Genomic DNA, 27,191 nt, shown 5'->3' on the forward strand with positions numbered 1-27,191 from the left:
TTTACTGATGCCAGTAAACAGAGGAGGGGGAAATCAGCCTACCCAAACTCTTTTGTATTCATATGGATGTTTTTCAACTTGCTGGGCTTTCCAGAGAAAGATCACTGAGACTTTGTGCCCACAGCATTTTTAAAGAGTTTTTGCCTTCCTCCCTGGTGAACTTTTAACTCTGTTGTCTGGTGTACCAGCAAGCAACAGTACAGCTGCTCCTTTTGGATGCTGCTTGTGAAGGAGATGCTCAGCTGAGGCTGGTGGTTAAACAGGACTGAGGGCTTGGGGGGACAAAAACTATGCTCTGGAAGATATTTTCCTTCCTGCTGTTTGACATAGCTGTGTCATTGCATTTGATGAGGAAGGGCTTCCCAAATAGAGCAGTCCCTGTGCTTATCACAGCACTTTAGTGCCACTCTCTGATGATCTTCATTCCTAATGTTTTCTCAAATAACTGCAATGAGCAGGCAGTGGCCTCAACCATTTCTGATTGCTGCCTGTTTCCCAGTGGTTTCAAACACAGGATTGAATCTCCGAAATGTGTTTCTGCTAAGTGATAGATACTGCAGGCTATTGCATCACTGAGGAATGGTGCATACTTTTTATTAAACTAAAAATAATTTAAAAATTAAAATAAATCTACATGGGCCCCGATAGCCCTGATACCTAGAACCTCAAGTTTCAGTTAGGTGAACAGGTTGTAGCCAGATGGGGATTGGTCTCTTCTCCCAGGCAACAAGTGACACAACAAGAGGACACAGTCTCAAGCTGTACCAGGGGAGGTTTAAGCTGGATGTTAGGAAGAAATTCTTCACAGCAAGAGAGATTGGCCATTGGAATGGGCTGCCCAGGGAGGTGGTGGAATCACCATCCCTGGAAGTGTTTAAAATAAGACTGGATGAGGCACTTAGTGCCATGGTTTAGTTGATTAGATGGTGTTGGGTGATAGGTTGGACTTGATGATCTTGAAGGTTTTTTCCAACCTGGTTAATTCTGTGAGCCCAGTATAGATGGTAAAGCTCCACAACATGTTCCCAAAGCCTTCAGAAACACAGCTGGTACTGTCTTGAGGCAGGGAACAGCTTGTGTGACCTCTCGGGGTCCCACCCGACCCTTATAACCCATAAATACTCCACATAGATGCTTAGCCTTTGAAAAACATTATGTGCCTTCACTTAAAAATAGACTTTGATCTAAAACTTTGTTATATTGTTTGATGTGCTTTCAGGCACATAAGCTTTGAAAACACCCCAGCTAACTTTAAGTGATATCAGCTGGTCTAAATCCAGGTATTTTCCCCCCTTAGAAACACTGCCTCACCCACTTTCTCCTAATCACATTCTGGTTTAGTAATGTTTTAGATCAAACAGATGTTCTTCCTAAGATCTTCAAGCATTTAGAAGCATGCCTGGTTTTGTTTTCCTTTGTCAGTATCATTTAGTGCAGTAAAACATGCATTACCCTTCCCTAGGAGCCTTGTTTTGTTTCTCTCTGCAGACCATCTTAGCTGCAACAGCACTGCAGGAAGGGCTTTTTCGGAGTTCTGTTTGTGCACTAAACTGCATTTGGTAGCTGTTAGACACGTAGAAAGTGTAGCTGTTTACTCCAGACAAACATGTTTGTACAGCCACAAGCAGCTGCAGGAAAAATTGGGTGGTTTGCAGTTTGCAGTTCCCAAACCAGCTGTGGCTTCTTTTTGACTTTGTTTCCTTAGCCTCTTGATCACCTTGCAAAGTGTATTTCTCTTCACACACTTTACAAAGGAAATCACCCACCTGGGTTTGCACCTTATAGATGAGGAAAACCTGAGACATAAATCACAGCATGTTAGGGGTTGGAACCTAGAAAGATCATCCAGTCCAACATCTCTGCCAGAGTAGGATCACCTAGAGAGTAGGTCACACAGGAAGGCATCCAGGTTTTGAATGTCTCCACAGGAGGAGATTCCACAACCTCTCTGGGCAGCCTGTTCCACTGCTCTGTCATCCTCACAGGGACAAAGTTTTTCCTTATGTTCATGTGGAACCTCCTCTGCTCCAGCTTGCACCCATTGCCCCTTGTCCTATCATTGGACATCACTGAGAAGAATCTGGCTCCTTCCTCCTTCACATATCTATAAACATGAATGAGGTCACCTCTCAGTCTCCTTCTCTCCAAGCTAGAGCCCCGGCTCTCCCAGCCTTTCCTCATGAAGCAGATGTTCCACTCCCTTAATCATCTTTGTAGCTTTGTGCTGGACTCTTTCAAGCAGTTCCTTGAGATCCTTCTTGAACTGAGGGGCTGAGAACTGGACACAATATTCCAGATGAGGCATCACCAGGGCAGGGTAGAGGGGGAGTAGAACCACTCTTGATCTACTAACCACACCCCTTCTGATGCACCCCAGGATACCATTGGCCTTCTTGGCCACAAGGGCACACTGCTGGGTCATGGTCATCCTTCTGTCCACCAGGACCCCCAGGTCCCTTTCCTCTGCTCTCCAACAGAGCAGTCCCCAATCTATACCTTAAATTGAATTACTGAAGGATTCCCTAGCTGTCTGGGGTGAAGTCTCAGCCTGAGTCTTCATCCCCCCTCTGTTGTACCTCTTCAGTGATCTAGCAATCTGAGGTGTAAACTCTTCTGCAGAAAAATGGAGGCCTCCTCCTTAATTAAGGAGATCCTACAGCAAGTGGGAAAAGCTTGCCTTTGTTTTTTTAATTGAAGTTTAGGGTCTCAGGGCATGAGAAGAACCAGTAGGACACAAAAGGTGGAAATTTTGGGGGTGAGACTGCTGAGATTATGGAAGAGCTGTTGTTAACTTCTCCAGGAGGTGAATGAGATGGAGGCTGCCTCTGGGAAACCACACATGTGGCTTCCCTCAGAGAGGGGTTGGAGGTGATGCTTGAGAATGCACCAGTGGCAGTGGGGTAGGCAGCTGCCAGAGGTGGATGTTGTCATCAGTCATTACCATAGTCATTACCTGTTAGCTCACACTCCTTAACTTGCTCTCCCAGTTTTAACTTGGTTCACAGCCCCCATGAAAAATGTGATCCTCTGTGGTGCAGCCCTTCAACAAATAACCTAGGTCACATTTGATGGTTAGGGTTGTGGTGTTTGGTTTTTTTTTAATGTCCTTTGGTAAATGTGGGATAAAGATTAGGGTGAAGGACAGGAAATAGTTCTACCTAACAAAAGCCACGCTTCACCAAACTGCTTTTTCATAGTTGTAAATAGTGGAGGTTATATGTGACATGCAGTACTTTTGGAAAACAGGACTGTAGGTGGGAAAAAAAAAAAGATGAGGTGATTATGTGGCTAAGCCATAAAGCTTAACTGCACTCTGCCCCTAATCTGCTGTGTGATGTTAGACTGGTCTGCTCCTTGCCTGTGCCTCGGCTGAGAGCTGGAGTTGCTTAGCCTGGAGAAGAGGAGGCTCAGAGGTGACCTCATTGCTGTCTACAACTACCTGAAGGGAGGTTGTAGCCAGGAGGGGGTTGGTCTCTTCTCCCAGGCAACCAGTGACCAGAACAAGAGGACACAGTCTCAAGCTGCGCCAAGGGAGGTTTAGGCTGGAGGTGAGGAGAAAGTTCTTCACAGAAGGAGTGATTGCCCATTGGAATGTGCTGCCCAGGGAGGTGCTGAAGTTGCCATCCCTGGAGGTGTTAAAAAAAGATTGGATGTGGCACTTGGAGCCATGGTTTAGTTGTCAGTTAGTTGTCATCAAGTTGTCATCAAGTCCAACCTATTACCTAACACAACTAACAGTGTTGTGTTGTAACAGACTTGATGATCTCTCAGGTCTTTTCCAACCTGGTTGATTCTGTGATTCATTGATTCAGTTACTGTGTATTTGGTGACACTGGGAATAATGCCATTTACACTTTTTTTTTTTTGGAATAGAGTTTTCACATGTGGTGGTAAACTACAAAACTAAGCATGCCACAGCGCAAGGGGACTGCTTCAGAAACAGATGAGTCTAGAGGAGTGTTCCCTTGCTCAAAAGCTCGCCAGCTGGCCTCTGATTGTAGTCCTCAGGTGATATTTGTGTCGATTCAAGACCAGCAGAGCAAACTATAGTTGCAAAATGTAGTTTCCACTGGCAAAATGCAGATATGTCCTAGAGACACTGTACACTGATTATAAATATCCCATGTATGGGAAATACTAGAGGTTGTTCTGACTTTAGTTATGTGTGGGGCTGGTCCAAATCATATTGAAAAACCCACATAGCTATAGGAATTAAGAGTTAGGTGTGAAAATCTGCCAAAGATGGCCAAGAAATTAGTTTTGCCTCTTGTGGCTTTGTAAGGATGAGTGCTAAAATTTTGTGATTTGTTTGGGGTTTTTAGGGGTTTTCTTTCCATCTTTCTTGCAGACTTCGAAGGTTTTGTCACACGAGGATGATTAGGGGACTTGAGCATCTCCCCTATCAAGAGAGACTGGGATCCTTGGGGCTGTTTAGTCTTGAGAAGACTGAGAGGGGATCTCATCTTTGTCTATAAATATCTGGGGGGTGGGTGTCAAGTGGAGGGGGCCAGGCTCTTTTCAGTGGCTCACAGTGATAGGATAAGGAACAGTAGGTTCAAACTTGAACATAAAAGATTTCACCTCAGCATGAGGAGAAACTTCTTTAGAGTGAGGGTGACAGAGCACTGAAACAGGCTGCCCAGAGAGGTTGTGGAGTCTCCTCCTCTGGCGACTTTCAAAACCTCCCTGGATGCATTCCTGTGTGGACTGCCCTAAGTGATCCTGCTTTGACTCGATCTCTGGAGGTCTCTTCCAACTTCTAATGTACTGTGATACCTCCTCCAGCATGGCACACTTTGTCACACGGGATTTTAGGAGCTGTCATCTTTCTCTGCCTTTCAATCCCTCCTTCCCTCCTCCTTCTTTTCAAATCTTGGAGCTAAGAAGGAGCAGGCATAGTCACACCTTGTGTATGAAACTCCTCCTGAGAAGCCCCCTGCTGCTGAAGAAGCTGGCTTGCTTGGTTCATCCTGTTTTCAAAGCATCTGAAGGTTTCATTGTGGCACTGCACAACTGAGAACAGTGTAGGAGCTGCTGTCCTTGCATACTTCACAAGTGCCAGTTCAGCCTTAATCCTGGGTGCTGACTTGGAAAGTAGCTGAAGCTGTACTCAAACCCTGAATGGTTGTTCTGACACATGGAAGATGTGTACAGACAGGCTTGGCAAACTGTCAATATGACACTTAGGAAAGTGTCCTTACTAACTGTGAGAGAGCTTGAACTAGCAGGGAGTTCAGCCTTTACTGCACTTAGAGAAGATTTTATTTTCAATGAGCAGTGAGAGAGCTAAACGTGAAGATGGCAACTACAGCTCGACCAAAGGTGTTCCTAATGCTAAACACCTGTTACCAAAGGGAAGTTAGATGTATCCATTTAAAAATGCAAAAAGTGGTGGGGAAAAAGGTCCAATTGCCACCAAACTGTCCACATGGTGGCACACTTATTCCATGGACCAAAAAAAGAAACCATAGCCAGAGCCCCACTCCAATGGCTGCGGTCCAATGTTTGTGATCAAAAGCAGCTGCCACTCTTCAAAGGGCTGACCTTCTGGTGTGTGAGAATTAGTGCACCTTGCTGTGCTGTTAATTCCCTACTTTTGGGATTGGTGTCCTTTTTAAGCAAGCCTTCTTTTCCCAGTTCTTCTCTGTGACTTTGAATCAAGTGAGTGGTTTTTATGTGCATGTCTAGCCTTTTACCTTTTGCAAATTACAACGATTGGGATTTTTGTTGTTGTTGTTCTTTGTGCTAGAAGCGCCGTGGTGCTCCTCCGTTGTGGTGAGACATGGCTATGCACACTGTAGGACACCTCGAGGGGGTTATTACAAGAATGCATTGGGGACAAGATGTGATATTCACTGTCACAAAGGCTATGAACTGCATGGCCCTCAGCAGCTAATCTGTCAGCCAAGCAAACGCTGGTCTGGGAAAGTGCTGTGCAAACGTAAGTAGCTCTGAAATCTCTCTGTGTGTGGCTTGCACCTCAGGTTCAGCAGACAATAAGCTTTACCTGCCCTTCAACCTTTGATATTGGGATTAATAATTGCATTTTAAAGATTGACAGTGTACTTGGGTATGTGTACAGACTTTTCTTACAGTGGTACCTGGCATGATCAGTGTCATGAATAGCATAAATACTCCTGGCCTGAGGACAAAGGTAGGAAACAGTTTGTGAGTATGGAATTTTGATTTGTGGGAATAATTTTATCATAAAGCTGCTTTAAGACATTGTCCATCTTGGATTTTGTAAGATGACACAATCTGTATCAGGTGTCTAAGTGAGCTCTTGCAGTGAGATGTTTTCTGAGTCCAGTTCTGGTGTCCCCATCATAAGAAGGGCAGAGAGCTGTTGGATTGAATCCAGAGGATGGCCACAAAGATGATCCAAGGGCTGGAGCACCTCTGCTGTGAGGACAGGCTGTGAGGGAGCTGGGGTTGTTCAGTCTAGAGAAGACTCTGGGGGAACCTTCCAGCTGCTTTCCAGTATCTGAAGGGATCCTGCAGGAAGGCTGGAGAGGGATCTTTCATAAGGGTGTCTAGCGATAGGACTAGGGGGAATGGGTTTAAGCTGAGTGAGAGTAGGTTTAGGCTGCGCTGAGATGAACCTCAGGAGCAAGCACAAGGTTCTGCATCTGGGCTGTAACAATCCTCACCACATACAGACTGGGGGATGAGGTGTTAGAAAGCAGCCCTGTGGAGAAGGATTTGGGGGTGATGATGGATGAGAAGCAGGACATGAGCAGCCAGGGCGTGCTTGCAGCCCACAAGGCAAATCACATCCTGGGCTGCATCAAAAGAAACATTGCCAGCAGATCCAGAGAGGTGATTCTATCACTTTACTCTGCTCTGGTGAGACCTCATCTGGAGTACTGCATCCAGCTCTGGAGCCCTCAATATAGGAAGGACATAGACCTGAGGGATCAGGGGGTTGGAGCACCTCTGCTATGAAGATAGGCTGAGGGAGCTGGGGGTGTTCAGTCTTGAGAAGACAAGGCTCTGGGGAGACCTAATAGCAACCTTCCAGTACCTGAAGGGTGTCTACAAGAAGGCTGGAGAGAGACTGTTTACAAAGGCCTGTGGTGACAGGACAAGGGGCAATGGCTTCAAACTAGAGAAGGGCAGATTTAGATTGGATATCAGGAAGAGGTTCTTCACTATGAGGGTGGTGGAACACTGGAGCATGTTTCCCACGGAGGTAGTTGAGGCTCCTTCTCTGGAGATATTCAAGGTGTGGCTTGACGAGGCCCTGGGCAGCCTGATCTAGTTGGGGATGTCCCTGCTGACTGCAGGGAGGTCAGACTGGATGACCTTTGGAGGTCACTTCCAGCCTGGACCATTCTATGAAAAACCTTGTGTGGAACATGACTTTCTCCTACTCATCATTTTGTCAGCTGCATCCTTATTTCCGTGGTGTACCCTCCATTCACATTTCTCTGAAGGGGAATGACAGTTTTCTAGGAATCTTTCCTTTCTCTTCCAGACAAGCGGTGCCCACCCCTGTCCATGCCAGCCAATGGGGGCTTCAAGTGTTTGGATGGTGCCTACTTTGGCTCCAGGTGTGAATACTACTGTTCCCCAGGATACCAGCTGAAAGGTGACCGAATCGTCGTGTGCCAGGACAGCAAAGCTTGGAGCGGCCCTCCGGCGTCCTGTGTTGGTAAGTAGCATGGCAGGGCTGCATCCTGCAAAGGCTACATCCTGAGGTACCTGCAGGTGTTCATCTCCTTCAGATGAAATCCAAAAGGGTTTTTTTTTTAATCCAGTTCTTGGGAGAAAGAAGCAGCTCTCCTTTTTTGAGGAAGCAGAGGAGAGTTTTCCAAGTGCTGTTTGTCACTTGGTACTTTTAGTCCCCATTGGCTGCCTTCCTTACCCAACCCTATCAGTGGTTATCACTTTAACAAAGATGAGGCTGGTGGACATGGTCAGTGCTTTGCAACATTTACAACAGCCATTGCTGATCTCCTGGGTGACTCCTTGGTAGTCTGTAATTACTGTGCTGCTCTCCTAGCCTGTTCTCTGTGTTGCAGTCTCTCTTGCTGTCTGCAACTTAATTACAAAACAGCTTTGAAACTAAACCCTTTGTCTGACCTCCTCTGTTGCTTTTCTTTCTTGGGATCACGGTTTCCAACTGTGCCCAGGGAATATGGATGGATTGTAGTTACCAGCATGGTTGTGGTGAGCTAAGCTAAATTTTAGCCACGTTAGTTCTGAATGAAAATTGAATTACAGTTCACATTGGTTATGCCAGCAATTGTCATTACATAATGGTCTCCTAGGAGATGAAATAATTGTTTTTATATAAATACATCAAAAGAGAGAGAAATATTGAGATTTAACTTTCCTTCCTTCTAATGAGATTTCAGCAGATGGTGAAGTCTCTGCTGCTCTTCTTGTTTCTGGGAAGTCTCTGGTTACCAAAGTTCAGCAACCACTGACAAAGGAAGGTATTTTTTGGCCATCTGAATTGACTTACCACTAGTTTAAGCTTGTGGGTGGTAGAGTATTTTTGCCCAGTGTTTTCTGTCTTGGTTTTTCTCAGAGTGCCTGTGGCTCAGCGTAGGTTGACAAACGGCTTTGGAGTCTCTCCACTGTGGCCTGATATTTGTAGAACTGTGTTCAGGTTTCCTGTTGGTTGGTGTTGTACAAATGCAGAAACGAGCCTGCTGTTTAGGTCTAGACTGTTTGTGGGATCTCTTGTTTTTATTTACAAAACCAAGCCTTGTCCTCAATGGCGTGGGCAGAGGAAGAAAAACAAAACCTTTGAAGTCTGGGAATGATAAAATGCTCTCCTCTGTGCTTCTGGCACTTTTCAGAACCTCATGTTTGCAGTGACTGGGCGCTTATTACAGAAGATGCTCTCTTGCAAAGTAGAGTAAGCAAGTATGTCTTAAGCACAAAAGAGGCTAAGTTAGCACTAACACAACTTTTTGATAGCCAAAATCACAGCATCATAGAATGTTCTGTGTTGGAAGGGACTCCCAGAAGTCGTCTAGTCCAACTCCCTCTGCAGTAAGCAAGGATGTCCTCCACTAGATCAGGTTGCCCAGAGCCCTGTCAAGCCTCACCTTCAATATCACCAAGGTTGGGACCCCAACCACCTCCCTGGGCAACCTGCTCCACTGTTCCACTACCTTCATGGTAAAAGAACTTGTTCCTAACATCCAGTCTAAATCTACTCTTCTCTAGTTTCAAGCCGTCACTCCTCATCCTCTCACCACAGGCTTTGTAAACAGTTTCTCTTCAGCCTTCTTTTAGACACTCTTCAGTTACTGGAAGGCTGCTATTAGATCTCCCCAGAGCCTACTCTTCTCTAGACTGAACACCCCCAGCTCCCTCAGCCTGTCCTCACAGCAGAGGTGTTCCAACCACCCGATCATTTCTGTGGCCCTCCTCTGGACCCACTCCATCAGGTCCATATCCTTCCTGTGTTGAGAGCTCCAGACCTGAACCCATTATTCCAGGTGAGGTCTCACCAGAGCAGAATAAAGCGGCAGAATCACCTCTCTGGGTCTGCTGGCCACACTTCTTTTGATACAGTCCAGGATGTGATTTGCCTTCTGGGCTGCAAGTGCACACTGTCTGCCCATGCAGGATAGTTGTTGTATTGGGTATGATTGCAAGTCCAAAGCAACCCAGGAAAAATAATGTGGGATCACTAGCACTTAAATTATAGCATGATGTGGAGAAGGCACTTTTAAAAACCCTGTGCACACAGTTCCTATATGCAGAATGTTTAACAAAGTTATCTTTTGACTTCTTGATAGATAGGATAAAGACTTTTTTGTGAGCAGACATGATGCTAACAGTATAAATGTACTTTATGTATTCCTTACTGTAATGCAATAGATAAATAAAAGTGATCAATGAGCCTATGGAAGCTTACAGGGGCCAGGAGAGAACTGGCTGAACGGCTCACTTTCAGCTGAGGAGTAAAATGAAGGTGAAGAGAACAATGAAATCCAAAGGCAGAGATGCTGATTTATTTCTTCCTTTAGCATACAAGCAATGAGTAGCACTGTATACAGTAGGGATGTTAGGTGTGGGCTGATAAATGTTCATGTCACTGCAAACAGGTAGGGAACTAGCCTTGGGGACACCACAGCTACTGGCATCAAGTATGGCAAAATTACTGCAGACCTGAATCTATAAACCTCTTAATAAGGGTCTTTCATCTACCTTTTTGTTCTGCTGTTGCACAGCTTAGCACTTTTGCACAAAACTATGTAGGATTCACAGTGCAGTGGAGAGGTGGTGGAGTCTTCATCTCTGGAGTCATTCCAAATCCACCTGGATGCTGTTCTATGCAGCCTGTTCTAGGTGAACCTGCTCTGACAGGGGTTAGACTAGGTCATCTCCAGAGGTCCCTGTCAGTCTGTGAAGATCCATGAAGGAAAGGCATAAGGCTATCATCATTATTGAAACAGGGAAAAGGGTTCTCAAATATTGGAATGGTCTGCCCAGGGCAGTGGTGGAGTCACCGTCCCTGGAGGTGTTTAAGCAGCGTTTGGACCTGGCACTTAGGGACGTGGTTTAGTGTTGATCCTTCAAGGGTTAGACTTAGATGATCTTGGAGATCTCTTTGAACCAGATGTATTCTGTGATTGATTTTGTGAAGATTTATTTATGTATATATTAACTAAAGAAAATTAGGTATATTTTAGCAGAGACTCATGGAAGCCTATAATCGTAGCAGTCGGGGTCACCATGTATAATTGTAGCAGTCATATTCTTCTCCTCAGCTGCATGCTGTGGTGTTTCCAGGGGATGCCAAGACAAGAAGACTCTTATTGTGAAAGGCAAAAGCATTTATTGCCTATGCAACTAAGCAAAGCACTAAGCACAAGCAAAAGCAAAGCAAGAGCTGAAGCATAAGCCAAAGCCAAAGCCTACTACTCTGTTACATAGTCAGCTTATTTACTTTTCTAATACAGAGCTGCCACATCCCAATGGCTATCCTTTCACTGACATGGGTCCAAGCAAAGCACACAATAGGTTAATACTGACAAACAAGCTTCTCAACATATCCAGTCACCTTCTGCCTAGGCTTTCTCTTCACTTATAAGGTGTTTACATTGTTTCCAACTCAAAGACAAAACACTGTAATACAGCTACACTACCTATGAAAACAAAGCAGTATTTGCTGTTCTGATGAGGAAGTTTGCCTGAGCCTGTCCCTATTAAAATCTTATCTTGCCTATGTAAATGTTTAGAAGTCTTGGTTTAGTGTCTCTGGCACTACATTAAGAATTGAATTTCACTACAGAAATGAAACCTGAAAATTCTTTGCAGTGCCAGCTCTAAAGCTGTAGAAAACTGAGATCAGAATTTTACCCTAAAAGCATTGTGTAAAAACCCAAACTCCAGCAAAAACATCAATTTGTGTACATTATTCAGCTGTGATTTATGCCGTGCCTAGGATGGATCTGATTCTCACAGCCTATCTGGCTATGGCAGGTGCATTATATATACATAAATACACATTTTAATGCCCTAAGATCACCAGGGTAGATTATGTATAGGAGAATGGCTCACTTACAGACAGTGAGTATTCTGTTCTAACAAAGGCTGTCTGTCCCTATAAGAGGAAGGGTATCCTTCATGGTTATTGGAATAACTGATTAAAAAAGATCAAAGTACAGCTGCTTTTGGCTACTAGTAATGTAAAAATGCCAATATTCACTGGAATATCCTTAATGCACTGGAACAGAGATAGAAAAAGGTGTTTTCCTCTAGAAGACTGAAAAATGTCACCACCTTTTCTTCTCTAAAGGTTTCCTTTTCTGACTGATTGTGTGACCACTGTGGTAAGTGGCTGTCACCCTGCTAAGTCATCCTTTTGTCACATCCTAAGACTGTATTAATAGGTGGTTAACTAACAGCTCCCTGCTAGAATGTCTGAAATAAGCTTTGCACTTTGAGTCATTACAGACCTTGACAATGGATGATTTAAAATACAGAGCAATACCTTGTGGAGGGGACTGGGGAGAGCAGGACAATGTTGGTCATTCTGCCTTTTATGATTTCCATTCTCTTCATGCTTTTGATGTGGACCAATAGTTTGAATTAACTTCCAGCCATCATTTAATGACATCAGCAATCAGTAGTAACAGTGTGCAGTAGTAACAGTGCTGGGACAGAGAGTCTGATCAGCAGATTTGCTGATGATACCAAGCTGGGATGATACCAAGCCACACCTGGAATATTGTATCCAGTTTTGGGCTTCCCAGTTCAAGAGGGAAAAGGATCTATTTGAGAGAGTCCAATAGAGTGTTACCAGGATGATTAAGGGACTGGAGCATGTGCCCTGTGAGGAAAGGCTGAGAGCCTTTGGGCTTTTTAGTCTGGAGAAGAGAAGACTGAGAGGGGATTTAATAAATGTTTGTAAATACCTGAGGTGTCAAGGAGGGGACAGGTTCTGCTCACTTGCACCCATGACAGGACAAGGGGTAATGGATATAAACTACAGAACAGGAGATCCCACCTCAACATGAGGAGGAACTTCTTCACTGTGAGGGTCACAGAGCTCTGGAACAGGCTGCCCAGAGAGGTTGTGGAATCTCCTTCTCTGGAGACTTTCAAGAGCCATCTGGATGTGTTCCTGTGTGACCTGCACTGGATTCTATGGTCCTGCTCTGGCAGGGGGGTTGGACTTGATGATCTCTGGAGGTCCCTTCCAACCCCTAACACCCTGTGATCCTGTGTTTATGTAGCAGCAGAGCAGTTACCTAGTCCATAGTGGACTCTTGAATAAGCAAGCATTGGGCATTCAGTACAATCTTTCTGCTTCTTTCCATTTGTCATCCCAGATACACAAGCAAATGAATGTAAACCTTTAACAAACTCTGAGAAAGGCAAATAACAAGCTCTTCAATTTTTACAAAGGCTTGTAGTGATAGGATGAGGGGTGATGACTTCAAACTAGAGAACAGTATTTTTAGATTGGATGTTAGGAACAAGTTCTTTACCATGAAGTTAGTAGAACATTGGAACAGGTTGCCCAGGGAGGTAGTTGAGGCCCCATCCCTGAAGATATCCAAGATGAGACTGGACAAGGCTCTGGGCAACCTGATCTGGTGGAGGATGTCCCTGCTTACTGCAGAGGGGGTTGGACTAGATGACCTTTGGAGGTCCCCTCCAACTGAAACCACTCTATGATTCTATGCTGACCTCCTGATGCCATGGCCTGCAATGCTGCTTCCCTTCCTGGAGCCAGAGTACCAGCTGCTGCTGCCAAGTAGCTAAGAAAAGCAACAACTTACAAGAATGTGGCTGAACAGTGCCAGATTTTTTTAATGAAAATTGGGTTCCTCTGCCCAGGATTTAAGCCTTGCAGGCAAGATTCACCAGTTTTTAATACACAGCCCTGCTAAACAGCTTAAATAAATCCGCTTGGCTTTTCAACTGTCTTCCCTCAGTGACGCTGTGGTGAGACCACCCACAGGGGGGTCAGGCACCCTGCAGCATGTCCTAGCTCCAGCTTTGCCCAGGAACTCTTCCAAAGCAAGACAATCTGACAGTCTGGTGCTTACAGATTGAATTTTCCCTCTAATGAAACCTCTCCCAGCAATCAGCAGTCTTGTGGATCCCTCTGGTGGGATTTGGTTTGGAACCAGTTTGGGGTTTTTTGACCTGGATGTGGGAACCTTGAATTGTATATTTTATTAAAGGCTTTCTGGGGGGTTGTGTTTCACTTTTGTCACTTGTGCATTTGCCTGCATGTTCTCTGGTCACCTTCTCTGCATTTTAAATGGCTTGTATTTTTTTAGACCTCTCTTTTTTTCCTGCCCTGCTGTGGCCAAGGTGCTGTCACACCTTCCTCTGCTCTTCATGGGACATCGTGTCCTGAGCTGCTTCGCTTCCCTCCTAAGATACTCACCAAGGGACCACAGTTCCAGCCACCCTGGGTCCCCTTGCAGCCCAGGCAATGCTTAAGAAGCTCCAACAGTTCAGGCTGAAGAATACTGTAAGCAGTACTGTGGGGAAGATGCTTGTGAGAGCAGAAGCACTTTTGCCTGCCCATTATTATGTTGTAGGTTGGCTGTAACTTTGCCCAAAGGGCACAAGGAAAAACACCTGAGCACTTTTGGGTTTAACACATCCCAGTGGCCACTGCAGTTGAAGAGCCTCTTCCGTAGGCAGCTGCTTTCTCTTGGACTCTTTCAAAACAGATTTTTCTGGTAGGGTTCATTTAGTGCCTGTTGAATGCTAAGAGTCAGCTGAAATGACCAAAGAAAATATCCTTTCCAGGAAAAGTCCAGCTATAAAGGCTGCCTGGCTGCTGGGTGAGTTGGTTCTTACAGTGACAGCATTGTTTGTCTTTATGGTGTGGAAATCCCAGCCAGTTTGTACCAAGCAGTATAAAATAGCATAATGAGCTTTCTGATTAGGTAAGTGTTTAAAACACAAGGACCTTAAATGCAGTTCTGTCTTTTATTCCAGCTTTAATGTTTATTTAATGTATACAGCACATAGCACAGGGGTGAGCTGTTGCCACAGTAAACTAATCAAAGCCAGAAGCAGCCTTGGTGTGAGACTGGGTTATTTCCTACCCTAATTCAGCTGCACTGAGTTGTGTAGAGGAAGGCAGAGAGCTACAGCAGGTTTCCACACATAACAGGGAAGGTACTCTAAAAATAAGGAGGTGAATAAGAAACATGAGGACAGGAGAAGGGCTCCTGACAAGTTAAACAAGCTTGCAAAATGTACCTAGTCTGCTGCTTGTTTTTCATTAGCTGTGAAGTGTTGCTGTAAGAATTACTTGAAAAAACCCAAATACAAAATGACTCTCTCAGTCTTCTGTTTCTCTTTTTGCCATTGCTGCAGGGAAAAAAAAAACCAACATGTCAGAACATGCAAAGTTATCATGCAGAGAGCAAGTTTGGTGTGCTTTACAGATGCTTTTAATCACAATACCTGCTGCACAGCTGAAGAAAGAGAGGAAGAGCAGATAAGCAGGACATCCAGGCTCCTGGAATACAATCTTGAGCATCCCTTCTTAGAGTTTAAAGCTAAATAATGTCCACTTGTTGATACTGCTTTTAACTAGGAACTATGCAAAGAAATTTACAATAACTCCTTGTCCCAGTTTGAGCTGGTTGCTCTTAAGAAAGCCACAAAGTTGCAGTCCTCCAGAAGGTAGAGAGTGTCCAGAAGGTGTACCAGAAGGTGTAGTATTTGTATTTCCTCCCAAAAATCCTGCATCTCTATAAATTTGGCTGCAAAGTTATTGTCTTTCTCTTTCTTCCCTTTCTCCTTCATAGATGCTATGAGCTACCTCATCTGGTGTGGGAGGAGGATGATTCCAGTCTGATCCGTGGCTTTCAAGGCCTGATTAACTTTTATTGTGCAATCTTGGCCAGTTTAGGTCTAATGCCATTAGGGATCTAAGGGAAGGCAGTTTCAGACCTGGCCAGTCTGAATCCAGCCTAGCAATGGGGGGCAGGGGGGAAGATGTTAAATATGTTAAACCTCAGGTAAGGAGGGCTTTTGGTCTGATTCAGTGGAGGTTTTGTGTGAAGCTTTTCGGCTTAATGAGCTTCTATGTTAAACCCAGATGATGTATTCCTTTGTATTTCATATGCTTTGCTATGCTCACCACTACGCATTGTACCATTGTAGTATTGTAGCTTGTGAACAGATTTTTCCATTTAAACTTTCCAATACTCCAATCTCAGAATCACAGAAACATTCAGGATGGAAAAGACCCTCAGGATCACCAAGTCCAACCCATAACCCTACTCTACAAGGGTCACCTCTAAACCATATCCCCAAGCACCACATATAAACAACCTTTAAACACACCCAGGGCTGGTGACTCCACCACCTCCCTGGACTGCACAATCCAAAGCCTGACCACTCTGTGAAAAAAATTTTCCTAATGTCCAGTCTAAACCTACCCAGTCATAGCTTGAGGCCATTCCCTCTTGTTCTGTCACTAATTACCTGTGAGAAGAGACCAGCACCAGCCTCTCCACAACATCCTTTCAGGTAGTTGTAGAGAGCAATGAGGTCTCCCCTCAGCCTTCTCTTTTCCAAACTAAACAGCCTCAGCTCCTTCAGTTGCTCTTCATAAGATTTATTATCCAGACCCTTCACCAACTTTGTTGCCCTCCTCTGCAATGTCCTTCTCCTCCAGCACACTCCTGTGTGTGAAGCAGTTTTCTTTTGCCCCAGGGCCATTAGAGCAGTCTGTCCCACTCTAAATCATGACACTACTAATAATTAGTCTTTCATAAGGGGTGGTGTTGATCATTATCTCTTATTCTTTACAAAGAGGTGAGAAGTTTACAGGCTCTGCATGCCTTGCCTGGGATGGCTTCAGTGTTGAGGAGGCCATCTGAAGGTGGTCCTAGGTTATGCTGACAGCAGGGCAAGAGCTGTGATGAAAATGCAGAGATGCATTGGTGCCCATTTCTGTGACATTTATTTCAACAGATACTGAACCTCCAAGGATCCAGTGCCCGAGTGTGAAGGAGAAAGCTGCAGAGCCCAACAAGCTGACAGCCAAAGTGTTCTGGGACACCCCTGAGGGACGGGACACTGCTGATGGGATTCTGACAGAGTAGGTGCAAATCTCCAGAGGTTTGCATTTTCTTCCTTTTATTCCTGGGATCCTTGGTTGGTAATTTAGCTGATGAGGGTATCCAGGTGCCCTCTCCCCCTTAATTCATCCAAGGTGCTTATTTGTAGCTGTCGTGTGCCACTGGCCTGTAAAGAATTGCAGGTTTAACTGAAAAAGCTGACAGCTTAGAGATGAAGGGCAGCAGGTGGTTGTGGTAATGGAATAAACAATAAATATAAAAATTAAATATAAATATATATTACCAGAAAAATTTGACTGCATCTGCGAAATTTTCCAGTTTCTTTGTGGGTCTCATAGTCAGCAAGGTAGCTTTTATACATGACAGTGAAGAGAGAATAGTTCATTGGAGGTAGCAGCAGAGGTAATTTTGACTGTCTTGGGAAAAAAAAAAACAAACACAAAAACAAGGTGAACATCTGCAATCCTCTTTAGGTTCTTTCTTGTAGTAGTGATGGCTACTGCTGTCCCAGCCTTCTGCAGTTACCTTTAAAGTGATGCTTCTCATCTGATGAAATTTTGGTAGCTTTAGACATTGAATTGAAACTTAACACTTCCTTCAAAATTTCCTTGTCAATTTTCCTGGTTGCACAGTCACGTTTTTCAGAAGAGCAAGGTGTACCACTGATGGTACCACTGTCTGAATTTTCCACATCTTTACCACACAGGATTTATGTCAATCTAGGTGATTGGAATGGTAAGAGTATAGAAAATCTGCTTCATTCAGTGAGCAAGTTACATCTTATGGCAGTATGCTAGTGGCCTGGTTAAGCACAAAAGCTCCAAATGATCACCCTAAAGATATTTACAGTTTCATGTGGATACAAAAAAACCTGGTGAAAGACACAATGGCATTGCCATTTTATTGCTGTAATTTGGACAGTATTAGAAAGAAGAATTCATTGCACAATTAAAAACAGTATTACTGTTAAGTTCTGATGTAATAATTTTATGGCAGTTATAATCACTGAAGTAAACATTAACCTGATAAAAGCTTTGAAAAGTGTCACAGTAAAGCAATTTCAAAGTCTTTTTGATGTAATGTCTGTCAGGAAAGAAAAGGAAAAATTACATCTTATGGCAGTATGCTACTGGCCTGGTTAAGCACAAAAGCTCCAAATGATCACCTTAAAGATGTTTACAGTTTCATGTGGATACCAAAAAAACCTGGTGAAGGACACAATGGCATTGCCTTTTTATTGCTGTAATTTGGATAGTATTAGAAAGAAGAATTCATTGCACAATTAAAAACAGTATTACTGCTAATGAAGTAAACATTAACCTGATAAAAGCTTTGAAAAGTGTCAGAGTAAAGCAATTTCGAAGTCTTTTTGATGTAATGTCTGTCAGGAAAGAAAAGGAAAAAAAAAGGAAAAGAGAGGGGAATATCCCATGTAGACTTTGTCATATAAGTAACTCTCCCAGTTCAGAAGTGGCTACCTGTTGAAACTGTGGAAGCTTTCCCATAAATCTATTTTTAGACACTCTTGCTAACTGTGATGGTTTATAGAGTGTGCAGTGCTTTCCTTAAATGCACTGGAGCTTGCAGGTCCTGTGAGTGGCTCAGCTTTCCCACTGCTCCACCTCACTGCTTTGGTACTGAGGATGCTTCTAACACATCTGAATTCTGCTGACAGATTTACAGGATAGGAATAAATATCAGGTGAAAATGCTGCTGTGGATCATCTCACTGCTGCTGTGGCAAGAAATCTCACTTTCTATTCCATTTAATACAGGAGTATAATCAGAGGAGCAATGCAGAGCAGTCATATGAGAGGAGAAGGCTCTGAGGAGACCTTATTGTGGCCTTCCAGTATCTGAAGGGGGCCTACAAGAAAGATGGGGAGGGACTTTTTAAGGTGTCAGGTAGTGACAGGACTAGGGGGAATGGAACAAAACTAGAGGTGAGTAGATTCAGATTGGATCTTGGGAAGTTCTTCACCATGAGAGTGACGAGACACTGGAACAGGTTGCCCAAAGAGATGGTGGAAGCCTCGTTTCTGGAAGCTTTTAAGGCCAGGCTGGATGTGGCTCTGAGCAACCTGATCTAGTGTGAGGTGTCCCTGTGCATGGCAGGGGGGGTTGGAACTAGATGACCTCTGAGGTCCTTTCTAACCCTGACAATTCTATGATTCTGTGTTCCCATTGTAAGAGGCTGCTGGATCTGGGTTACACTGCAGTCCTGACAGTGGATTGCTCAGGATACAAAATGAGGGAAGATCAATCTCCACTTTCCCTTGAAAGGAAAAGGGAAGCACAAGGAAGCCTTTGGACATTGTATAATGCTAGGTGTGATGGTTTGGCCCTGGCTGGGGGGCCAAATGCCTGCCAAAGCCTCTCTATGACTCCCCTTCTTAGATGGACAGGGAAGAGGGGAAAATATAACAAAAGCCAATAATCAGATAGAAGCAATTTAGTAGTAATGATAAGCAAAGTGACAGACTGTGTGGAAGTGAAAGCAGAGAGAGAGAGAGATGTTAGTCTCTACTTCCCAGCAGCAGACAGTGGTCGGTCTCGGGAAGCAGGGCTCTCTATGTGTAATGGTTCCACTGGAGGACAAACAGCATGGACAGATATCCACACCACTTCCTTCTTCCACTTTGTTCTTACATCTGAGCTGAAGTCATATGGCATGGAATACCCCTTTGGTCAGTTTGGGTCAGCTGGCCCTGCTGTGTCCCCTCCCAAGATCTTGCCCAGCCCTCAGACTCTTGTGGTGGGGAAATGTTGGAAAAACACAGCCTGGATACTTGTTCAGCAGCAGCCAAAACACTGCTGGGTTATCAACTACTGCTGCAAACCACAGCACTAGAGGGATGCTTTGAGGAGAATGAACTCCAGCTCAGCCAAACTCAATACACTTGGCTACACTATAGACTGTCATGTAGGAAGCAGGCAGGCTGTGCCCACTCTGCCTCCCTTCTCTCAGCAGGGTGGGATCCTTTTGTATGACTCCAGGGTGGGCTGTTAGTAGCAAGATAAATAGTCTGGTTGCTGCTGTCCAGCTTCTTCTTTTGCTTACTTTCAATCTCCAGTCATGCACTGCAGCCAGACAACCTTAGCATGCCACAAACGTCTCTCTTCAGGCTTTTACAGCATTGTCGGTAGAAAAAAATACTGAATTTATGACTGTCTGCCCTGTTTTATATCTCCTGCTTCAGTGTTATTTTGAAAGGCCTGCCACCAGGGTCACATTTTCCAGAAGGTGACCACAAAATCCAGTATACTGTGTATGACAGAGCTGAAAACAAAGGCACCTGCAAATTCCTAGTCAAAGTCAGAGGTAAGAATGGTGTTTTACCCTACAGGTAGTCACTGATCTGTGTAGCAGGCACTTTGAGAAAGGGTCTCATTCCTGTATCTGTCTGCATGTGCCCATAAACTGTATGTTGATGATGAAAGGGGAGCCAGAGCCTGTAGTGGGGTGAGTGTCTGGCACGCTGCAAGTCAGGGAAGAGCTTCATGGATCAGTCCTGCCTCCAGCTCTGCTGCCTTCCCTCCTGCTGCCTTCTCCCTCACACTTAGCTTTTGAGTCATTGAAACAAGTACATGAAGGAGGCTTTTCAGCTGTGACTCAACCCTGTCAAGCAGTGCTGCCCTTTCACAAGGTCAGATCTTGAAATCTGGAGTTGAATACAGGGATGAAACTTTTAGGTTTCAACCTCAGCTATCTTTGTGCTCCATGACCTTTTGTCACCGTAGTACCACAATGACATGTGTGCATCTAAATAGAGATTTAGATTAGATATAAGGAAGAAGCTCTCCACTTTGAGGGTGCTGAGGCACTGAAATAGGTTGCCCAGAGAAGCTGGGGATGCCCTGTCCCTGGAAGGGCTCAAGGCCAGGTTGGATGAGGTTCTTGAGCAGCCTTCTCTTGTAGAAGGCTCTGCCCATGGCAGGGGCTTGGAACTAGATCTTTAAGATTTCTTCCCAACTAAAATAATTCTGTGATTCTGTATATCTGTATCATTTTAGTTGATAGAGAAGTTAAGAGGGTTCTGTCTAGTTGGTTGAGGGTTTTATGTACATGACTAGAAATGAAACAAACATGTCTTGTGTGTTGGTATTCCAGTGGCCATGCTACCCTGGTAGTACACAGGGTGATTCATGCCTTGTCTGTTGTTGGTTTTGTTTTGCCTCCTGCTCAAAGTCAGGCGCTGTGTGAAATTAACTGCCCCAGATAATGGCTACGTCAAGTGTTCAGGTGATGGAAATAACTATGGTGCTACTTGTGAGTTCTCCTGCATTGGTGGCTACGAGCTGCAAGGAAGCCCAGCTAGAGTGTGCCAGTACAACCTGGGGTGGTCAGGAGTGGAGCCAACCTGTGCACGTACGTGAGTATTGCACCTCTTTGCCAGAAGGGCTGCCAGAGCATTGGGTTCCTGTGGCAGTGAGAATCTGGGAAGGGGCTGTGTGGTGGAATACAGCTGCAAGCTTTAATGCCCTAGAGGTAAGAAACTAACATCTTTGTCTCCTCTGCCAGTTTACACTTACAGATGAAGACTCTGTCACCTTTGTCTACAATGAGGATGGTACCTCACAATCAATAGAGTGTTTTAGCTCAAAGCTTTCCACAACACTTCAGATTATGGAGTCAATCCATCTTGCAGGCCAGAACAGCTTAAGATAAAATTATATAGTGTGACCAGCAGGAGCAGGGAAGTCATTCTGCCCTGTACTCAGCACTGGTTAGACCACACCTTGAGTACTGTGTCCAGTTCTGGGCTCCTCAATTCAAGAGAGATGTTGAGAAGCTTGAATGTGTCCAGAGAAGGGCAACAAAGCTGGTGAGGGGTTGAGCACAAGCCATATGAGGAGCAGCTGAGGGAGCTGGGGGTGTTTAGCTTGGAGGAGGCTCAAGGAAGACCTTACTGCTCTCTACAACTACCTGAAGGGAGGTTGTAGCCAGGTGGGGGTTGGTCTCTTCTCCCAGGCAACCAGCACCAGAACAAGAGGACACAGTCTCAAGCTGTGCAAGGGAAAGTTTAGGCTGGATCTTAAAAAGAAGTTCCTCACAGAAACAGAGATTTCCCATTGGAATGGGCTGCCCAGGGAGGTGGTGGGGTCAACATCCCTGGAGGTGTTTAAGCCTGGATGAGGCACTTAGTGCCATGGTCTAGTTGATTAGTTAGGGTTAGGTGATTGGTTGGACTTGATGATCTTGGAGGTCTCTTCCAACCTGGTTGATTCTGTGATTCTCTTGGCTTCAGTGAGGACAGTATTTCACCCATATATTCTTCTTGTTTGTTTGTTTGTTTGTTATGAGGATGTAACTAAGTTTGTGATTTCATAAATCACTATCTTTTCAGCAGGCTCTCTAACTTTTGTTTTAAACTTAATTCCAGCCATGAATATTAATGTGAATGTGAGGACTGCAGCTGCACTTCTGGACCAGTTTTATGAGAAGAGGAGACTGCTAATTATTTCAACTCCTACAGCAGCCAACTTCTTCTACAGGATGCAGTTGGGAATGCTGCAGGTAAAACACTTTTGGTGGAGGGGGGATGATCAGTGCCACTGTTTTATTTAAGGAAAGACACAAGAGGACAAGCTCCATTGTTTGATATAAATCTGCAAATTGCAGCTGTTATATTGCAGCTACTAGAGGATCTGGATGCAGCAGTAGTTGTTCTGAATTAATCCTTTTTTTTTACATGGGTTTGAACTGGAACATCTTCTCAGTCTTTAAATCTGCTCCGTTTTAGATTGTGCTGGTTCTGGCTGACCAGTCGCTGAATCCCAGAAAGTTCTGGCCCTCTTCCATCCTCCCCAAATTAATTTCATACTAACTTGTGATCAATAATCATCCCCTAACTCAGCTCCTAAAGCTGCTGAAAAAAATTCTAAACCAGCCAGCAAACAAATCCAGCATAGAAATACCCTAAAGTGCTGAAGACAGGACTGGGGTATTTTGTTCTGAAGCCAAAACTTAAGGTAGTTGTTTTCATGTGTTGTAAATCACAGAACATTAGGGGTTGGAAGGGACCTCAAAAGATCATCTAATCCAACCCCTTTGCCAGAGCAGGAGCACCTAGAATAGCTCACACAGAAATGCATCCAGGAGGGTTTTGAATGTCTTCAGAGAAGGAGACTCCACAATCTCTCCGGGCAGCCTGTTCCACTGCTCTGTCACCCTCACAGGGAAAAAGTTTTTCCTTATGTTCGTGTGGAACCTCCTCTGCTCCAGCTTGCACCCATTGCCCCTTGTCCTATCATTGGACACCACTGAGAAGAACCTGGCTCCTTCCTCCTGATGCTTGCCCTTCACATATTTATAAACATGAATGAGGTCACCTCTCAGTCTCCTTCTCTCCAAGCTAGAGTCCCAGCTCCCTCAGCCTTTCCTCATAAGGCAAATGTTCCACTCCCTTAATCATGTTTGTGGCTCAAAGATGGACTCTTTCAAGCACAGTGAAGTGTGATGCTCCTTTTAGGTTCTTGCTGGACTCCAGGCTGTATTTTAGAAGGGTATCTGTGTCCTCAGAGAAAGGATCCAGTCCTTCTATCGTGTTTCTTTTCTCACAACTGCAATAAAATTCAGTAGCAGTAGTCACTGGGATATGAAGATGATGATGTTTTAAACTGCTGGCTTAACTTAATTGTATTAAAATAAAGTTTTTCTTTTTCCCCATTAGACTAACTTGGTAAGAAAACTCAATATATATTGATCAAAATGAAGTAGTTTACAATATTAAATTTAATGGCTGTAGTATTTTCCCCACTGTTTAAAAGTGCTAAAAGAAGTTGGCATGAGAGAAAGCTTTCTGCAGTTGACTCCCATTTCACATACCTTGCTTTGACTGCCAAATTAGATTACTGGCACAGTGCTTGATACCGTGGCATCTTTTCATGTCATTGCAAAGACAAGTTTGCATTTCTCCTAGGTGGTCTCTGTGTGTTGTTTTTCTTACAGCATTAAGCAACCGTCACTTAACATCCCCTGTAGTCAAGAGGCTGTAGTTCTTCAAAGTGAGAATTAGAGACTTTCCAAAGTCTGCTCTCATTTCAGTTTGAACCACCTCACTAATATAAGAGGACTGGACTCATGAACACTACACCCCCTCCCCTTTGCTGTCACTGATAACTAACACAGCTCTTTCTTTTTTCTAACCCTTCCAGCCAGCTCAGTGTGGTTTGGACCTCCGACATGTTACTGTAGTTGAACTGGTTGGTGTCTTCCCAGCACAGATAGGAAGGATAGGTGTAAAGCTGCTGCCCCCATCACTTGCCCTGCAACTCAGGTAAAGTAAGCTCTTGCTCCTGTTGTTTGCACCTTAGCATATCTGATGTATTGCTTTTGATTCCCTGCATCTTACTCTCTAATTATGCATAATCTACTCTAATGTACGTAGCTAGATGCTGGAAGGTAGAGAATGAGTATTGACTAGGATTAGGATTGTAATGGTTAGTTTGCTTTGTAGCTGTGCAATAGCTGCTGCAAATTCATGAGTGTTTGGTATTTATGAGATGAAGAGCATAGATTTCAGCTTCTTTCACATTTAGATGGATTACAACTCATTTAAATGTGAGACAGTCTCAAGTCTATGCCACTCTTTCAAGTGCTGTGTCTTCCTTGACCCTTTGCTCAGACTGGGTGAATTCCTGACTTCATGTGAACTCTCAGTGTAGCACTTGGGTCACAGTGTAGTTCTATCTGTAGGTAGTCATCTGCTACTGAAAACACTTCAAGTATGTCACTATTTGTGCTGGTCTGTTGTAGTTATGACAGGCTCCAATCCCTTCTCAAGGACAGCCTTGCAGCAGCTGCCAGTGAAGCCCCAAGTGGCAGTGACAGCTCATCATCTTCTCTGCTGCACTGCTGGTGGTTGTGGCCAGGCTAGAAAGGGAAGCTGCTCTTTGAAGTCCCACATGTGGAAATGATACAGGCAGTATTTCAAAGGAGAAATTATCTCAGCCTCCCCAGCCTCACTACAACACTCAGCGGTTTTTCGAGGTGCCTAAACTGTTCTGACTTGATTTTGGACTTGGCAGGGGGTTGATTTTTCACTTGAAAGAGAGACTTGAAGTGCTAGCATTTCCTATTGGTAGGAGGACTACAAGAGCCAGAAGTGAAGGCCTCATTGGCAGGGAAATCAATGGTTATTTAGGAAAAAATTTCAGGAGCATTTTAGGCAACATCATCTGTGATATGCCTGAGGAAATGGAGCGAATTTTAAATGGGGACAACTAAAAAAACATAGGTGAGTCACAGAAGTTTGGGGTTTTTTGGATTGCAAAAAAATAGAAATATTTATTCTCTATCAAAGGAAAAAGCAAAAGAGATTCTCTTTCATTTAAAAAAAAGTAAAAGTACTTTTACTAAAGCTGAAATGATTTTCTTGTGTCCCTGTAGAAAAAAAATATGCTGTGGTAACACAGGATCACAGGATGTTAGGGATTGGAAGGGACCTCTGGAGATCATTGAGTCCAACCCCCCCTGCCAGAGCAGGACCATAGAATCTAGTGCAGGTCACACAGGAACACATCCAGATGGCTCTTGAAAGTCTCCAGAGAAGGAGACTCCACAACCTCTCTGGGCAGCCTGTTCCAGTGCTCTGTGACCCTTACAGTAGAGTTCTTCCTCATGTTGAAGTGGAACTTCCTGTGCTGTAATTTACATCCATTGCCCCTTGTCCTGTCACAGGGCACTAGTGAGCAGAGGCTGTCCCTTCCTTCCTGACCCCCAGCCCTCAAATATTTATACACATTTATTAGGTATTCCCTCAGTCTCCTCCTCTCCAGACTAAGCAACCCCAGCTCTCTCAGCCTCTCCTCATGAGGCAGTGCTCCAGTCTCTTCCTCATCCTGGTAGCCCTCCACTGGACTCTCTCCACCAGATCCCTGTCCCTCTTGAACTAGGGAGCCCAAAACTGGATGCAGTATTCTAGGTGGGGCCTTGCTAGAGCAGAGTAGAGAGAGAAGAGAACCTTAATCTGCTGGACACACTCTTCTTAATGCACCCCAGAATACCATTGGCCTTCTTAGCCACAAGGGCACACTGTTGTCCTCCAAAACTCCCAGGTCCTTCTCCACAGGGCTGCTCTCCAGCAGATCACCTCCTAACCTGTACTGCTGCAGTTTATTATTCCTTCCCCAGTGCAGGACTCTGCACTTATCCTTGTTGAACCTCATTCCTTGCACAACCACCTCCCAACCCCAACCTTCAATGGAACTACATTTTGGAAATTGGTATGGTGTGACCTGCTCTGCAGTCAGTGAAAGTTACTCTCAAATTAGATTTTTTTTGTTGTTTTTGTTGTTTCTCTGTAACTGAAGTGTGTGAATTATGCCATTCCAGTTCTGGAAAGCACTTAAATCAAAATGAAACACACCCTTAAGCATCCAGAATTGGCCTGCAGTAAGCTAATGAGCACAGATACCCTGATTAAAACTTTAGAAACCACAGAACGTTAGCATTTGGATTTGTGAAAGATAAGTGTTTTCCTTAGGTGAGAAGGCAGAAGAGACATGGAGTTTCCTATGATCATATCTTAGCTTTGAATGTGATTTTGATGCTTCACATCAAAACATCCCTCCCCATCCTCTCCTCATGGCAGTTCTCCTGTCCTTCCACCGATTCAGTTCATGGCTTCCTCAATTTCTTTTCCCCACACCACTGATTTGGTTGTGTGTCTGAGGATGTCCTACTTCATTACTCCTTCATGCAACAGATTAAAAGAGGATATATCAAGGATATAATTTGGTTGCTGTTGCACCTCTAGAGCAGCTCAAGTGCCCCCTTTTGCTACATGGAAGGACTCTGCCAAGACTAGCAGCAACTGTTGCTCTCCTAAACTGGAGTTATCACCAGATAGAGGGTCGTTATTGTTATCCAGTAGTGTTGCCTTGCTTTTTCTCACTGTGGTGTTGCACCATTTGGCAGCCAAGAAAGGCAATGCTCTACTTGTAACTCCAGTTCTATCACAATGGCGGGGTTTAGGCAGTGTGTATAGTGCTAGGACTCTTTTTTTATCTTATAGGTTCTTTTCTCCTGTAATAGCCTGTGTTATAGTAATAAGCAGAGGTCTGACATTGCCTGTGCTCTAGTACCAAGCAGAGGTCTGACAGCAGTTACCCTGACCCTTCCCTAACACAGAGGTGCAGCCTGCAGCACATGCAAACACCCCACACTCTTATCTGACTCCCTGTTCTTTGAGCTAAAACAACATGGACCTTGTATGGCTTCCTCTGAACATCTCTGCCTTCCTCTGCTTTAGACCCAACAGGCTGTTGCTGCCATGTATCAGTTTGCAAAGCCCAAGGGACAGCTGATGGGCTTTAACAAAAGGAGTTCCTTATTTTGCAGGCTGCTGCTGAGGATCCCCCATTACAACTTCAACATCGTGGTGATGGACAAGCACGGCATGGACAAGGAACGCTATCCCTTCCCAGCAACACCAGCTGAGCTCTTTGCACTTATTGACAATTTCCCCTTGAGAAAAGAAGAGATGAAACTGCAAGCAGAAATTGGTCAATCATGTCCCTAATTCAGGATTGGAGGGCTGGCAGTTGCCAGTGAATTTTGTTGTTTAATCCACGTCCTGATCCCCTTGGTGCTCCACGAAGCATGGCTTTTTTTTTTTTAATCACTGATGTACAGATTCTTTTGTGTGTG

The 27,191-nt window shown here is 44.5% G+C and overlaps 1 protein-coding gene across 1 annotated transcript in view; it reads left to right on the top strand.

Moving 5' to 3' along the window:
- Positions 1-27,063, top strand: part of SRPX (sushi repeat containing protein X-linked) — a 54,960-nt gene extending 27,897 nt beyond the window's left edge. Inside the window, exons 5-12 of the mRNA XM_054395573.1 lie at positions 5,750-5,941; positions 7,478-7,654; positions 16,432-16,558; positions 19,738-19,859; positions 20,727-20,906; positions 21,922-22,055; positions 23,696-23,817; positions 26,883-27,063. Of these exons, the coding sequence (XP_054251548.1) occupies positions 5,750-5,941; positions 7,478-7,654; positions 16,432-16,558; positions 19,738-19,859; positions 20,727-20,906; positions 21,922-22,055; positions 23,696-23,817; positions 26,883-27,063 (1,235 nt within the window). The remainder of the gene's footprint in view (positions 1-5,749; positions 5,942-7,477; positions 7,655-16,431; positions 16,559-19,737; positions 19,860-20,726; positions 20,907-21,921; positions 22,056-23,695; positions 23,818-26,882) is intronic.
- Positions 27,064-27,191: the final 128 nt, after the last annotated feature.

The sequence above is a fragment of the Indicator indicator genome, chromosome 1 (assembly GCF_027791375.1).
Source record: "Indicator indicator isolate 239-I01 chromosome 1, UM_Iind_1.1, whole genome shotgun sequence".
Lineage (NCBI taxonomy): Eukaryota > Metazoa > Chordata > Aves > Piciformes > Indicatoridae > Indicator > Indicator indicator.